Below are 13840 nucleotides of genomic sequence, written 5' to 3'. Positions count from 1 at the left end.
TAAATTTGAAATTTTAATTTAATATTAAAATAAAAATTGTATTTAGAAAAAGTTAAAATTATTAAAAATTTATATTTACGATTTTATTACTATGGAAGAGTTGATTGATAAATTTAAATATGCAATGGCTTTAAAATATAATGATGCTCTTATTTGTGTAGAGGACGTTAAAGATCATGAATGGTTCCAATAAACGGTACACAAAATGACGATGTTTCGTTAAATATTAAAATATTGCGATATATGAATGAATTGTAGGGAGGAATTAGCGTATTATCATAATGAATTTTGAGTTTAATATATACGACAGCAAATGATGTGTGTTAAGTCTAGTTCAACATTTTCACATATTCTTTCAGTTCTGCAATGCCAAGAGTATATGTTGATTTAAATATCAGATAGGACGTTAATATTTTGTCAATAGGTCTGCGGTTCTTTAAAATTACTTTAAGCTTCTTAGTTTTGTTATTAACTAGCAGACCAGTCAGACGTTGTTCTGTCCTAAATTTGGTCTATCTGCATACATCTTAATAAGCTCTTTCCGTCTAACTCTGCCTCCCCCCTCTTATATTTTTCTTAATCTTTTATTCACTCCTCCCTTCGTCTTTTTCGATTCATCTATCTCTATTTCGTCTCTATCTCTCTATCATCTCTATCTCTCTCTATCATCTCTATCTCTCTCTATCATCTCTATCTCTTTCTCAGTCTTCTTCTCCTACCCTCTTTTCTCTTCTCTAAAGTTCTCCTCATTCTCCTTCATCTCTTATTGCCAGTCCGAGGGTGGTCCTAATCCCAGTCCCAGTCCGTCTCTGGTCTAGTTCCCGGATAAAATGATCGTAAATACTAATACAGGCAAATTAATACACCAAATTTCAGGCAAATCGAATAGGACGTACATAGGTACATATATAGGTATGTGGGTATTATTAATTCATGTTTTTATTTCGGCTTCGCATGCTTATTTATCAGTTTTGCCAGGTTGATGCTACTAAATCGAATATTACAATGGAAATTACTTTAAAGCTTTCAGCAATAGCTTTCATTTGATATCCATAATACACACACATTGTACAGGTATCCGGGTCGACGTTTTGGCCTATATCTGAAGTCCCTTGTCACTCAGCGATATAAAAATTACTCTGTACTACAGCACACATCAACAGCTTTCATTTGCTACCCATATAACACACCCCTTCTAGGGGTATCCGGGTCCACGTTTTGGCCTGTATCTCGAGACCAGGGATGCACCTTAACGTTAAGCTAATCGTTTATCAAAAAATTTCCACCGTTTCCGTTGAAACACTTCGAAATATTATCGATAAAGAAATTATCAAGATAAATTGTATCTCGTTTTTAACCGAAACGAAAAGCTTTCGTTTACGTTAAAAACGTTAACAAAAACGTGATACTTTATGTTTGAATTGTGCTGGCAATGCTATAGCCATGGTGAAGCCGTAAGGTGGTAACAACGAGGGCACATACACACACAAACTCCATGTAATTTGTTTGTGTAATTCGTTGGTGGTAATGTCAAAAATACTCTGAGAAATGTTCGTACTGTCAAAATTCATGAGAAAAGTTGCAATCAGCTTGGCGAATGCTTTCACCTTTAATGACTCCGCCATCAATCAGCTTTGCCAGCATAGTTTTAAATTAATAATCAACATAAACGATTTGATTTCGTTTTGATATGGCAGAAAACGAAACGAAATCATTTCGCTAATTTGACGTTTTTAACGTTAATAAACGAAACGAAATGACTTTGTTTCGTTTATTAACGTTAATTATCGTAACGAAATGATATCGGTTCGTTGGTTAAGCATGCCTGCTCGAGACCCTAGTCACACAGTGATATAAAAATTACTCTGCACTAAAACACACATCAACAGCTTCAATTTGATACCCATAATGTAAAAACACATCCTAGTATTACCCTGATCCACATTTTGGCCTTTATCTCGAGACCCTAGTCACCCAGGGATATGAAAATTACCCTGTACTAAAGCACTCATCAACAGCTTTCATTTGATATCCATTTTGTATAAACACATTTTAGGGGTGCCCGGGTCCACGTTTTGGCCTATATCTCGAGACCCTAGTCACCAATAGGTATGAAAACTACACTGTACTAAAGCACTCATCAACAGCTTTCATTTGACATCCATATCATATAAACACATTCTAGGGGTGCCCGGGTCCACGTGTTGGCCTTATATCTCGATACCTTAGCCACCAATATGTATGGAAACTACCCTGTACTAAAGCACTCATCAAGAGCTTTCATTTGATATCCAATTGTATAAAAACATTCTAGGGGTGCCCTGGTCCACGTTTTGGCCTATATCTCGAGACCCTAGTCACCAATAGGTATGAAAACTACCCTGTAGTAAAGCACTCAGCAACAGCTTTCATTTGATATCCATATTGTATAAACACATTCTAGGGGTGCCCGGGTCCACGTTTTGGCCTATATCTCGAGACCCGAGTCACCCAGGGGTACGAAAAATACTCAGTATCAAAGTACTCATAAACAGATTCCATTTGATACCCATATTGTACAAACACATCCCAGGACCACGTTTTGATCTCAAGACCCTAGCCAGAACTGGATAAAAAGTATCGTATGTCCGTTCCCTGGTTATAAGCTACCTCTCCACCAATTTTCAGCCAAATTGGTTCATCCGTTCTTGAGTTATGCATAGTGTAACTAACACGATTTTCTTTCATATAGTATTTTTCTAAAAAAAAATCATAACTCAAAAATGGCTAAACCGATTTGGGATTTCAAAATCAACTAACCATCATCTCTCCTTCCTGTATCTTTCCTAAAAATTTCATGGCAATCTTTCTATCCGTTCTCGAGTTATGGAGTGACAATCACAATGTACACTTCTTTTTATATATATAGATAAACACGATTTTCGTTTAGGTACACAATTTCTTCGTTTCTTTTATTAAAATTAAGCAGTTTAATTAAATTAAGTTTAATTTAAATTCATTGAGCTTTGCATTGAATACTTTTAATAGGTTTTAAATTTGCTTTATTTTATTTTTTAGTACATTAATTTACAAATCACATATTTGTTTGCTTTATTAGTGGTGAGGGTTTTTGTCATAGCACTGATGTATTGTGATGATGGTGTTTTTATTCTTTAGTTCACTTTATATAAATATTTGATGATATTTTTGCATAATTTTAGAAAGTTATTTTAGATGAATTTCGTTTAAGAATTCACTATTTAATTTTCACTATTTCTTATATTTTCACTATTTAGATTTGATGATGGTTCCAAAATAAAGTGTATATAAATAATTTTCTTTTATTTAAAAGAGAAAGGTCGCTAAAACCCTATAATGTAAAGTGTATATAGATATTTCGCACAGCATATCACTCATATATTGATTATAAATATGTATATATAAATGCATGTTATTTTATATTTGTATTTGTATCATGTTAAATATTGTATTTGAAATAGATCACATAAATTTTGTTAAGCACAAATATTTTGAAAATATTTGGATGTTGTTGAAATTAAAATATATTCACATTGAAGGATCTTCATTGTAGATGAAAATTAAATTGATGGTTAGACTTTCACTGGTTCCAGTAGTTGAAGTAGCAATTGAGATCGTAATTTTGTGAAAATGATTTTCACACATTTAAAAAAGGTTCGCGGGATCGCCAATATATTTGGTAATAAACCAAATATTTATTTTATTTTAATACTAATAGGAATTTTCTTTTTTTGAAGTTACTCAAACATTTTTAAGTTAACACGAAAACTGAATTAAAAATTATTTTAAAAATTAAAGTAAAGAGTACAAAGTAGTTAACACTATAGTGAGTGATACTTCTCTGATGATTGCATACTTTTGTGAGTATCTCTCCGCTGCTTGTATGTACATATGTGTATACATAATGATTGATTTGTTTATGTACATACAAGTGACTGCTTAGTATTGGCTTAGAGATGATAGTATCCCTTAGTGTTGCTAATATTCGTCACACTGCCCTCCACCTAAGTCTGATCGTCCCGATCAGACAAATTTCCTGATCTAAACGCTGCTAGCATCTCCAAATGAAACACCCTTCTATTTCGTGGTTTCCCAATGGTTTGTATGCGGTAGATGGTATCACTGATCTTCCTCACAACTTTGTACGGATGGAACATCTTTCCGCCGGTGAGGGTTGTATAGCAGTACCAAATCTCCCTCCCGGAAACCTTCCGAATTATTGTTCTTGTCGTACCTGTGTTTCATCCTAGTACTCATTATCCTGATTCGTTCCCTCACACTCTGCTGTTTCTGGGAAATTCTTGGTTGTTATTTGGAGGCTTGGTTCTGAAAAAAAAAGAATTGCCAAAAGTGACCAAAACAAGAAAAGAAAAATCACTACCGGTTTTTAGAGGACCCTAACAGTTAAAGAAAAAACATTTTTTTGTTTTTTTTTTTTTGAGCAGAACTAGCGGGAAGATTGGTATCAATAAATTCAAAATGAAGGGAGTTCCAAATGAACCCTCTGCGAACCACGCGGATCCCAAACAATGTGTTGAAACCCAAACACTATTTTTTTTTTTTCGAAAACTATCATGAAGGTGAAATCCTGTTGCTTGTCTGACTTTTCACAGCATCCAGGTTTACTTTGAAAACTCTCTCGGAAATAAAGGCGATAAGGTTGTGTAAAAAACACAGCAAGCATTTATTTCAAAATTGCTCTCGCGGCAGGCAGCCAGCAAGTGCACCCGCAGCGCTTGCCAAACACTGCCGAGGGGCGATCCCGTTTAGAAAAATTTTTTTATAATTGAAAAATTTTATTTCTAAAATTTTGATGTTGCTTTGCCCGGGGTGTGAACCCAGGGAATACGGTGAGGTTGGCGGAGCACGCTACCATCACACCATGGTGGCCGCATTTGCACTTACTTTTACAAAAAAAATTTCTTAAAATATTACTCAGAAGAATATGTTAAACTTACGTAATAAACAAGTTTGCCAATTTTCTAAGATACCAAATATGGAACAAATTTGAAGACGTTATAAAACCGTAATAATAAATGCAGTAAAGTACTGGTTAAAAATACAAAATGGCCTACTACTTTACTACACATCTCGAATTTTGTAAGTGTTTTTGCACTCTCGAACCTGTCCCAAAAATTCAACTGTGGAACCTACTTTATTCCATTCGTGTAGATGGGATTCGTAATGGTTCGAGTCCGTCGTTTATGGCATCATATAGCATTGCATAGCTATTTTGTCTACTTGCGGACTAGGAAAACCAGTTAAGTGTTTCTGAAATCAAACATTCAATTTAGCTCGGAAGTAGTTTCGAAGCAGACGAAACAACCAGTTGAATCGAATATAAACGCACGGAAGTTGATGTTGCTTTAATTCAGTTACTATGCCTCGAATTCTGCCTACCATAACGCTAGATTTTTTTATTTGTTTACAAATTTTTAACGTTTATAACAAATTCATTCAATATTCTTAAAACTGAATATACACCAAAATGTTTATCTATATTTTCTAAAATTGTTAATAAAAACTAAAAACAGCTAAACAATTTCTGAAAAAAAGCTAAAAAAAGACGTAAGCTAAATCGCAAATTTTCAAGCTACACAGAGAAAAAAAGCTAAATCTTGCTCGAAAAAACCTGAAATGACAACACTGGTTCCCATAGGCATAAGAACGAAGTAGCTGATGTATTTGCATAACGCAATGAAAGCAGTTCCTTTAACACAAAAATTAGATATATTGAGAATCTGTAATTTTTACAGAATATTGTTAACTCGACAACACACTTAGTTGAATTAACCATAATGCGATGAATTTAACCGAATGTCTGTTAATTAATGAACAACAAAACCGTTTTTTTATTTAACTGGCGTGATTTCTTTCCTATAATAATATTCTATAATATGGCAGTAGGAAGTAAGGAGTAAAAAACAAGCGCATAATTTTATTCGGCGCAGTCCCTTTATACTTAGGGTATGAGTATAAAGATATTTTGTATTTAAACATAATTTTACAAGTATTTTAACGTCTTTGCCACACAGATTAAGAGGGCTATGTGATACCATCGATGCGTCACCGGAGTCGTTTCATGACGTGGAAGTATGCCTAAGCCTAAGACAGCCGACTCAAACAGCTCCTCTTATGTTGCGCGTTAGGCGAGCTTTGGATAGAGACGCCCCTTTCCAACTAAGATACATTGGACAACCTGAGTTAGATAGATCACGCCCAACACTTGTTCGTTCAAGTATCGACGTTGGGTGTACATCCACAATTTTGGACTTTCTCACAGAATTGGGCTGCAGATTGGATTTCGAATATGTTAGCCGTGGTAAGTAATATATTATAGGTAAAATAATGAAAATAAAAAAATATTACTTCCTAACGGTAAGGCGATTATTCGAATTATTCCGATAAATACGTCGCCTCTATACCAAAAGCATGAATGTGCATTTTTGTCGAGTTTGAGTTAATCAGTTCATTAGGCTAGCTATTGAATGTTCTGTATTGTATTACAATCCTGAGTACCAGGTTTTACAATTTAAGTAAAAATGTATTTTGGCGAATATTAGCATCACTATGCTGTTAGTAAATAATCACAACAACAAAACATAACCAGCAGCTCGAAGTGAAGAGATATCTCACACACACACATGTAGTCATCAGCCGAAGTAGTTACTCACACATATACACGCATATGGCTAGTAGAAAAGCATAAACTACAAATATACATACATGTATAAAGCTGCATGAGATACAACTGTTCTCGAACACATTTTCGCGAAATGACTAGACCTTGGGAGAAATATGTGAACGAGAAAACCGAGAGTATAAAAGCAGCGCAAGCTGAGGAATCAGTAATCAGTTTGATTTAAACATGCTTTTGTGAAGTACGTGATGTTGAGGTATAATTGCACTACTCCCAAAGTAGATTAAATAAAGACCATATTGCAATACTGAATATTGGAGTTATTTATTCGACCGGTCGCCGTGGTGTGATGGTAGTGTGCTTCGCCTGTCACACCGAAGATCCTGGGTTCACGCCCCGTGCAAAGCAACATCAAAATTGTAGAAAAAAACTTTTCAATTAGAAGAAAATTTTTCTAAGCGGGGTCGCCCCTCGGCAGTGTTTGGCAAGCACTCCGAGTGTATTTATGCCACGAAAAGCTCTCAGTGAAAACTCATCTGCCTTGCAGATGCCGTTCGGAGTCGGCATAAAACGAGTAAGTCCCGTCCAGCCAATTTGTAGGAAAAATTAAAAAGGAGCACGACGCAGATTGGAAGGGAAGCTCCGCCTAAAATTTCTTCGGAGGTTATCGCGCCTTACATTTTATTTTTATTTTTTATTCGTTAGTTCAGCGATACGAACGTTAGCAGAAGGTGCAAAATAATCGGAATTTCCAAAAATTCGTTACAATTGGTGTCAGAAGGGGAATTGCTGAATAAATTCCGAAGATTTCGAATACAACTTGGACATGGCAAAGTTAAGTGATTTGAAGATCCAGCAACTCAAAAAGGAGTTGGAGAACCGTGGATTGAATACAACCGGCAATAAGTCCGAACTTCAAGCACGGCTACGAGAGGTTATGGGGCCGGAAGGAATTAATGTGGACGATTATGCCTTCCATACTGATGGGGACGAGACAGTAACAAAATTGGAAGAGAAGAACGAAAGTCCGAATCCAGTCGGGAGCGGAGAGACGTATGCGATATTGGCTTTGTTATCACAGATATCGACAGAAATGTGATCACAAATATCCACAAATATGTCATCCCAACTGGAATCGCAGGAGACACGTATAACATCTCAACTCAACAGAAGGCATATATGGCATCCCAACTGGAACCACAGGATACACGACAAGAAGCACGTTTTTCAGAAATGTCATCACAAATAGCAGTAATAATAAAGTATTTAAGCTTCAATTTGAGAAGACGTCAGCAGTGAACAACTGGAATACTGGAGATGAAGTTGCTGCACTGTTCGTGACATTGAAAGGGCCTGCAGCTGAAATCTTACAGACTCTTCCAGAGTAAGAGCGGAACAGTTATGAAGCATTGATGACCGCTGTCGAGAGACGTTACGGAAGCGATCATAGGAAACAGATATACCAAATTGAGTTGCAAAACCATTACCAAAAAGCGAATGAGACTTTGCAGGAGTTTGAGTCGGATGTCGAAAGGCTGGCCCATCTAGCAAATGCGGACGCACCCGTGGAATACACCGAGGTGAAAATCCAGAGCTTTAAAATTGCATACGGGGCGTGGAAACGATGCGAGCTACATACGCAAACCCAAAGCCTCACTTTTGACTAAACCAGCATACAAAGCCCATCGTGTGGAAGTAGAAAGACCAGAGTGGGTAGACGCAATTTTGGAAGCTTTAAAGGGAACGCAACAGAAGAAAAATGATGCAGTCAAATGCTTGAAGTGTAGAAAGTCAGGGCACATTGCACGTTATTACAGCCCCAACCCCAATAGTTCCAACAATGTGGGTGGTCGTAAACGCAGAGCTGAAGGAGATGAGCCAGTCTCCAAATCCACTCCATCGTTAAACTAAAGCGAGTCAGCCGCAAGGGGCGACAGCTGGTTCCCGCAATTGAATGCCCCATAATGTCCTATTTCGCAAATTGGAAGAAGTTCGAGCAATCTTACTGACGGAGGATATGTGTATGGAAAGGAATGCTTTCTGAGTGTAGAAACGAGCGCATCTCATTCCATCATTCGATCAGATTTAGTCAACAAGAAGATAAAACCATTGCTTGGAGCAAGATTACGTGCAGCCACTGGAGAGGACACCCAGGTAATTGGAGAAGTAGCATGTGAAGTAGCAATTGGGAACGTCACGGTACTACACAATTTTATAGTGGCAGAGATTGTTGATGAAATCCATATAGTTAATACTTCTATATTGCTACAAAAAGCTAAGTACATTCCCCAACATCATAGTGCCGATATATTGCTGTTTACATGTTTTTGTTTTTGTATTCAAGAATCGAATGTACCAAAATTTACGTTTTTCCTTGTCACACTTATGCTGCTGCAATCACAAAAATTTTATAGGCTGTCTTGCTTTGATTTCGCATCCAAAACACATCGCGAGCATTTTCTATTAGCAATATAGGAGTATTACATATATGATGAAATCATAATTGGAGTGGACTTCTTAATCGACCAAGGCATCAAGATCGACATGCAAAGCAAGACGATGCTATAGAAGAACATGGATGTGCCACTTAATTTCGGCTACGAGAAAGGCTACAGCAGTAAACGAGTGCTAGTGGACCCCAGCGGGTTAGGGGATCAGAATATACCCGCGGTAGGTATGCCTGTCGTAAGAGGCGACTAAAATACCAGATTCAAAGGGCTGTGTAGCGCAACCCTTCAGGTTGCCAGCGCAATATATAGCTTCTCCAAACCCAATTGTCAACCTCACCTATCCGCGGCGAATCCTGTTTCACTAACAGACGAGGCTCTGGCGGCCGCAAGCTCCTCATGGAATTTGGGGGAAGGGAGGGAGGGAATGGCCTGAAGGTTAAATGTGGCCACATAAATCGTTCCCGAGATGGTCGGGCTAGCACCTTAATGGTGCTATGGCACCGGAGCGTACCGGATTTGTATCCGGCAAAGGACCATCACATCGATGACACTCCCCAAAACTTTCGGGGAGCAACCTTATCGCTACAACAACAACAGTGCTGGTGGAAGAGAGTCAGCAAATACCACCAAAATCAGAAGCAGCAATATGGGCAAAGGATGATGGAGATTGTGGGACAAACAAATTGTGGGTTGTCGAAGCAGCAAACAAATCAACAACGAACGTACTTGCTGGGAAAACACTAGCAAGATTGATCTTTCAAATGACATCACGGCACGGACGAAGGGGCTAGAGGAGGACTATCAGAGTAAGGCCAAACAACTGCTCCTGAAATAAGCAAACATATTTGACCAAGATGGTTCCAAACCAGGCCGCACCAACGTTGTGAAACATCAAATTGACACTGGAAATGCGGGGCCAATCCGTCAAGCTCCTCGTAGTGCTCCATTGACGAAATGGTAAGTTGTGAGACAAATCATAGAAGAAATGAGCGATAGCGGCGTCATAGAACCATCAGCTAGTCCATGGAGCTCACCGGTGGTACTTGTGAAGAAGAAGGATGGAAAAGTGAGGTTTTGCGTGGACTACCGCAAGTTGAACGACGTAACGAAAAAGGATAGCTACCCATTGCCAAGCATTGAAGATACTCTCGACTCGCTATCTGGTACGAAATCGTTCTCCACACTGGACTTCAAAAGCGGCTACTGGCAAGTGGCAGGAAGGAGGAAGACAAAGAGAAAACAGCCTTCAGTGTCGGAGATGGTCTTTGGCAATTTGCAGTGATGCCTTTTGGACTTGTAATGCACCAGCTACTTTTGAGAGACTCCTGGATCAGGTATTGAAAGGACTACATTGAAAACCATACTTGGTGTACCTGGACGACATCATCGTATTGGGAAAGAACTGTGATGAACATCTTATGAATTTGGAGGAAGTTTTCCAGAGAATAGCTGGCACTGGTCTGAAACTAAGTCCCAAAAAATGTTCGCCGTTTAAAAAGGAAGTAAGTTATTTGCGTCAAAAGGTAACTGTACTGCGAACGAAAAGATAGAAGCTATAGAGGATTGGCCAAGACCACAGAACTTGCATGAATTAAGAAGTTTCCTTGGGCTGTGCACATATTACCGTCGATTTGTACCAAACTTTGCCAGCGTAGCCCATAGCATCCACGAGCTTACAAGTAGAAATAAAGCTTTTGAATGGAAGAAGGAGCAACAAGTGGCTTTCCAAACATTGAAAGTGCGTTTGTGCACTGCCCCAATATTGTTATATCCGATTCCAGGAGCAACTTTCATTCGAGATACAGATGCGAGTGGATATGCTATAGGAGGTGTTTTGTCACAACTGGTCGATGGACAGGAGAAGGTAGTTGCATATTACAGCCGATCAATTGGAAAACTAGAGAAGAAATATTGCGTTACACGGAGAGAGCTGTTGGCGTTGGTAAAGTGCATTAAACATTTTCACAAGTACCTCTACGGGCAGCGCTTCCGCGTCAGGACAAATCACCCAGCCTTGAAATGACTCCTGCAGAAGGTCAATTGCCGCGGTGGATCGAGCGACTACAAAGCTATGACTTTTCAATTGAGCCGAGGCTAAAGAAGACATTATAGATGTCCGGCTAATGTCTATAACGTGTACGGATGAATGGGAGAAGGAAAAACTAAGGAAGTGTCAGATAGAAGATACAGATCTGTCACATGTTATACAAGGGCTCGGACCGAAACACCAAATAGAGAGGAGATGTCAGCAGAGAGTCCTATTGCGAAATCATATTGGACACAGTGGAACAGTTTAGAATTGATATCAGGTTGCCTGCATCGAGTATGGAAGAGGGAGGATGGTCAATGTAAGAGGAAACTGATAGTTGTTCCCAGGAAAGGGATTACAGACGTTCTCAGTGAGCTACATAACGGCCCAAGTGGAGTTCATCTTGGAATCACGAAGATGCTCGAGAAAATTAATCAGAGATTTTATTGGGTTGGTTGCCGTTAGTCGGTCACTGAGTGGATTGCCAACTGCGAAGTTTGCAGCAGAGCGAAATGGCCTAAAACGCGAAGTCATGGCCAGATGAAGCAATATATTTCAGGTGTCCGTTTCCTACTAGCAACCGCGGAAACAAATATGTACTGGTGGTTATGGATTATTTCAGCAAATGGCCAGAGGTATACCTAATTCCAAATCAGGAAGCGGAAACAGTAGCAGAAGTGTTTACAAACAATTGGGTTGCAAGGTATAGTTACCCATGGAGCTACATTCTGACCAAGGGAGAAATTTTGAATTATATCGTTAGCTTAATGTGAAAATGTGTCAAAAGTCAACTTTTACGAATTTTAAAGGAGACAAAAAACTGAATAATTTTTGAAATACCCTTCTTTTATCAAAACTGTGAATAGGATGCCTTAATTGCAATGCTTTTGAGTGTAGAAGCTTTGAAAAAGATAAATAAAAATCATGTATGCCAACCCAGCAGCTATTGTATGACTTAGCATAATCCGCACTCAAAACAAATTTTTTCTCCTGACAGCACTTTTTACTCAATATGTTTCCCATCACTCCTCCCCTTTAATGATTGAAATATAACACTAAAACTATATATTTCACAAAAAATACTATTTGTCAAACTATTTCTAACGGTTCTGATCTGAACTCTTTTGGCGGATGGTGCGCAGACAATAATTTATTTTTAAATTCAAACAAATGCTGTGTCTTGCCTTAATCAAAAAAAAAAAAAAAAAAACTGCCACATACTTTATCTACAAACTAAATGCTAAATCTCTTAATCGTTGTCCAGAGAGTAAACACTTGGGTGTAATTTTTGACTCCAAACTCTCTTTTTCTAGTCACATTGGCTTCATTGTTTCAAAATTTGTTGCAATGGTTGGCTTCAGTAGACGTAACACCAGTGACTTTAAGGACCTTATACGTTGAAGGTACTTTATATACCCTTGGTCAGAAGTGGTATTGAATATTGCTCAATAATATGGAATCCTTTCTATGAATCTAACTCCTATAAAATTGAGGGAGTTCAAAAAATGTTTACAAATATTGCTTTATGTATGCTTCACTGACCAGACGGCCCCCATCACATACCAGCAGGCGCAAATTGCTGGCCTTCAGGCTTTGCATGACAGAAGAACGTTTAGCTCACTCATGACGATTTAGTCGCCACTACTTCGTATGCCCATTTCTCTGCGCTCCCTTTCAGCATGCATCAATTTCGTCATTACTATAAAGGCCATCTTGCTCACAGCAATCCAACAATCTATTTGTCCGCACATTCGTGGAACTAAATTCCTAATGGAAGGCTCCTCTCCAAAAACTCTGTTTACAGACAGTATTTCGCCGTGAAAACGAGGGGAGTGAAACATTACATGTTCTGCGCTTTCCAATTCGGAGGGACAGCTTGGACAGAAAGGATCCTCCTATATTCCTTGAAGCCGCCGTGCCCCCTCAATATCTGTGTGAGGTGGTAATTTAGTTCGCCGTGTTTTCGCTCGTACCATTCCGCAATATTCCGGACTAGCATGAAGGTCCAGTGCCCTTTTCTCGAATCTTCTCATCGTTCTTGCCACCTAATTATTGTTCGTGACCTTTCGCTTTTCTTAGCATCTTCAGATGGTCGGCTGATTCCAGTGCCATACAGATCGGCCATTTCACCTGAGAGTAGATCTTCTGGGATTTTCCTGGATAAAACATGGATCGCGTCGTCGGACACGGTCCGATAAGCACATGCTATTCGTATAGCAGTAATGCGGTAGGCTGCTAGTGTATCTTTTTGGTGGACCATTTTAGTCCGTGCCATACTGGTGCAGCATATAATATTATAGAGCTGGTTACGTTGGATAATAGCTGACGGGTAGCTTCGCTTGGGCCGCCGATGTTTGGCATTATTCGCGTTAGGGCTCCACTAACTCTAGACACTTTCTCCCTCACCGCCCTGAAGTGCTCCCTAAAAATTAGTTTTGAGTCAATGATTACTCCTAGATATTTCACGGAGGGCTTTGAATTTATTTGATAATCTCCTATGATTAGGACCAACTCATCCACAGTCCGCTTTGATCTCACCAGAACCACTTCTGTCTTATTGCTAGTCATCTCAATCCCCATGTTCGTCAACCATTCCCTTATTCTTTCCACGGCGTCATTACATAATGCTTGGAGCAGATCAAGTTTCTTGGCCACTGCTACTACGACAATATCATCTGCATAGCCGACAATTTCCGTGCCTCC

At 38.8% G+C, this 13840-nt stretch overlaps 1 protein-coding gene across 8 annotated transcripts in view; it reads left to right on the top strand.

Annotated features, from left to right (window-relative positions):
- Nucleotides 1–13840, top strand: part of MED18 (mediator complex subunit 18) — a 332244-nt gene that overhangs the window by 70663 nt on the left and 247741 nt on the right. For all 8 annotated transcript variants that reach the window (XM_067782062.1, XM_067782061.1, XM_067782065.1 and 5 more), the window contains exon 2: nt 6054–6340. In XM_067782062.1, the coding sequence (XP_067638163.1) occupies nt 6054–6340 (287 nt within the window). The remainder of the gene's footprint in view (nt 1–6053; nt 6341–13840) is intronic.

The sequence above is a fragment of the Eurosta solidaginis genome, chromosome 4 (genome assembly GCF_040869045.1).
Source record: "Eurosta solidaginis isolate ZX-2024a chromosome 4, ASM4086904v1, whole genome shotgun sequence".
Classification (NCBI taxonomy): domain Eukaryota; kingdom Metazoa; phylum Arthropoda; class Insecta; order Diptera; family Tephritidae; genus Eurosta; species Eurosta solidaginis.
The sequence above is the reverse complement of the archived record's forward strand: the minus strand, read 5'-3'. Positions and strand labels throughout refer to the sequence as shown.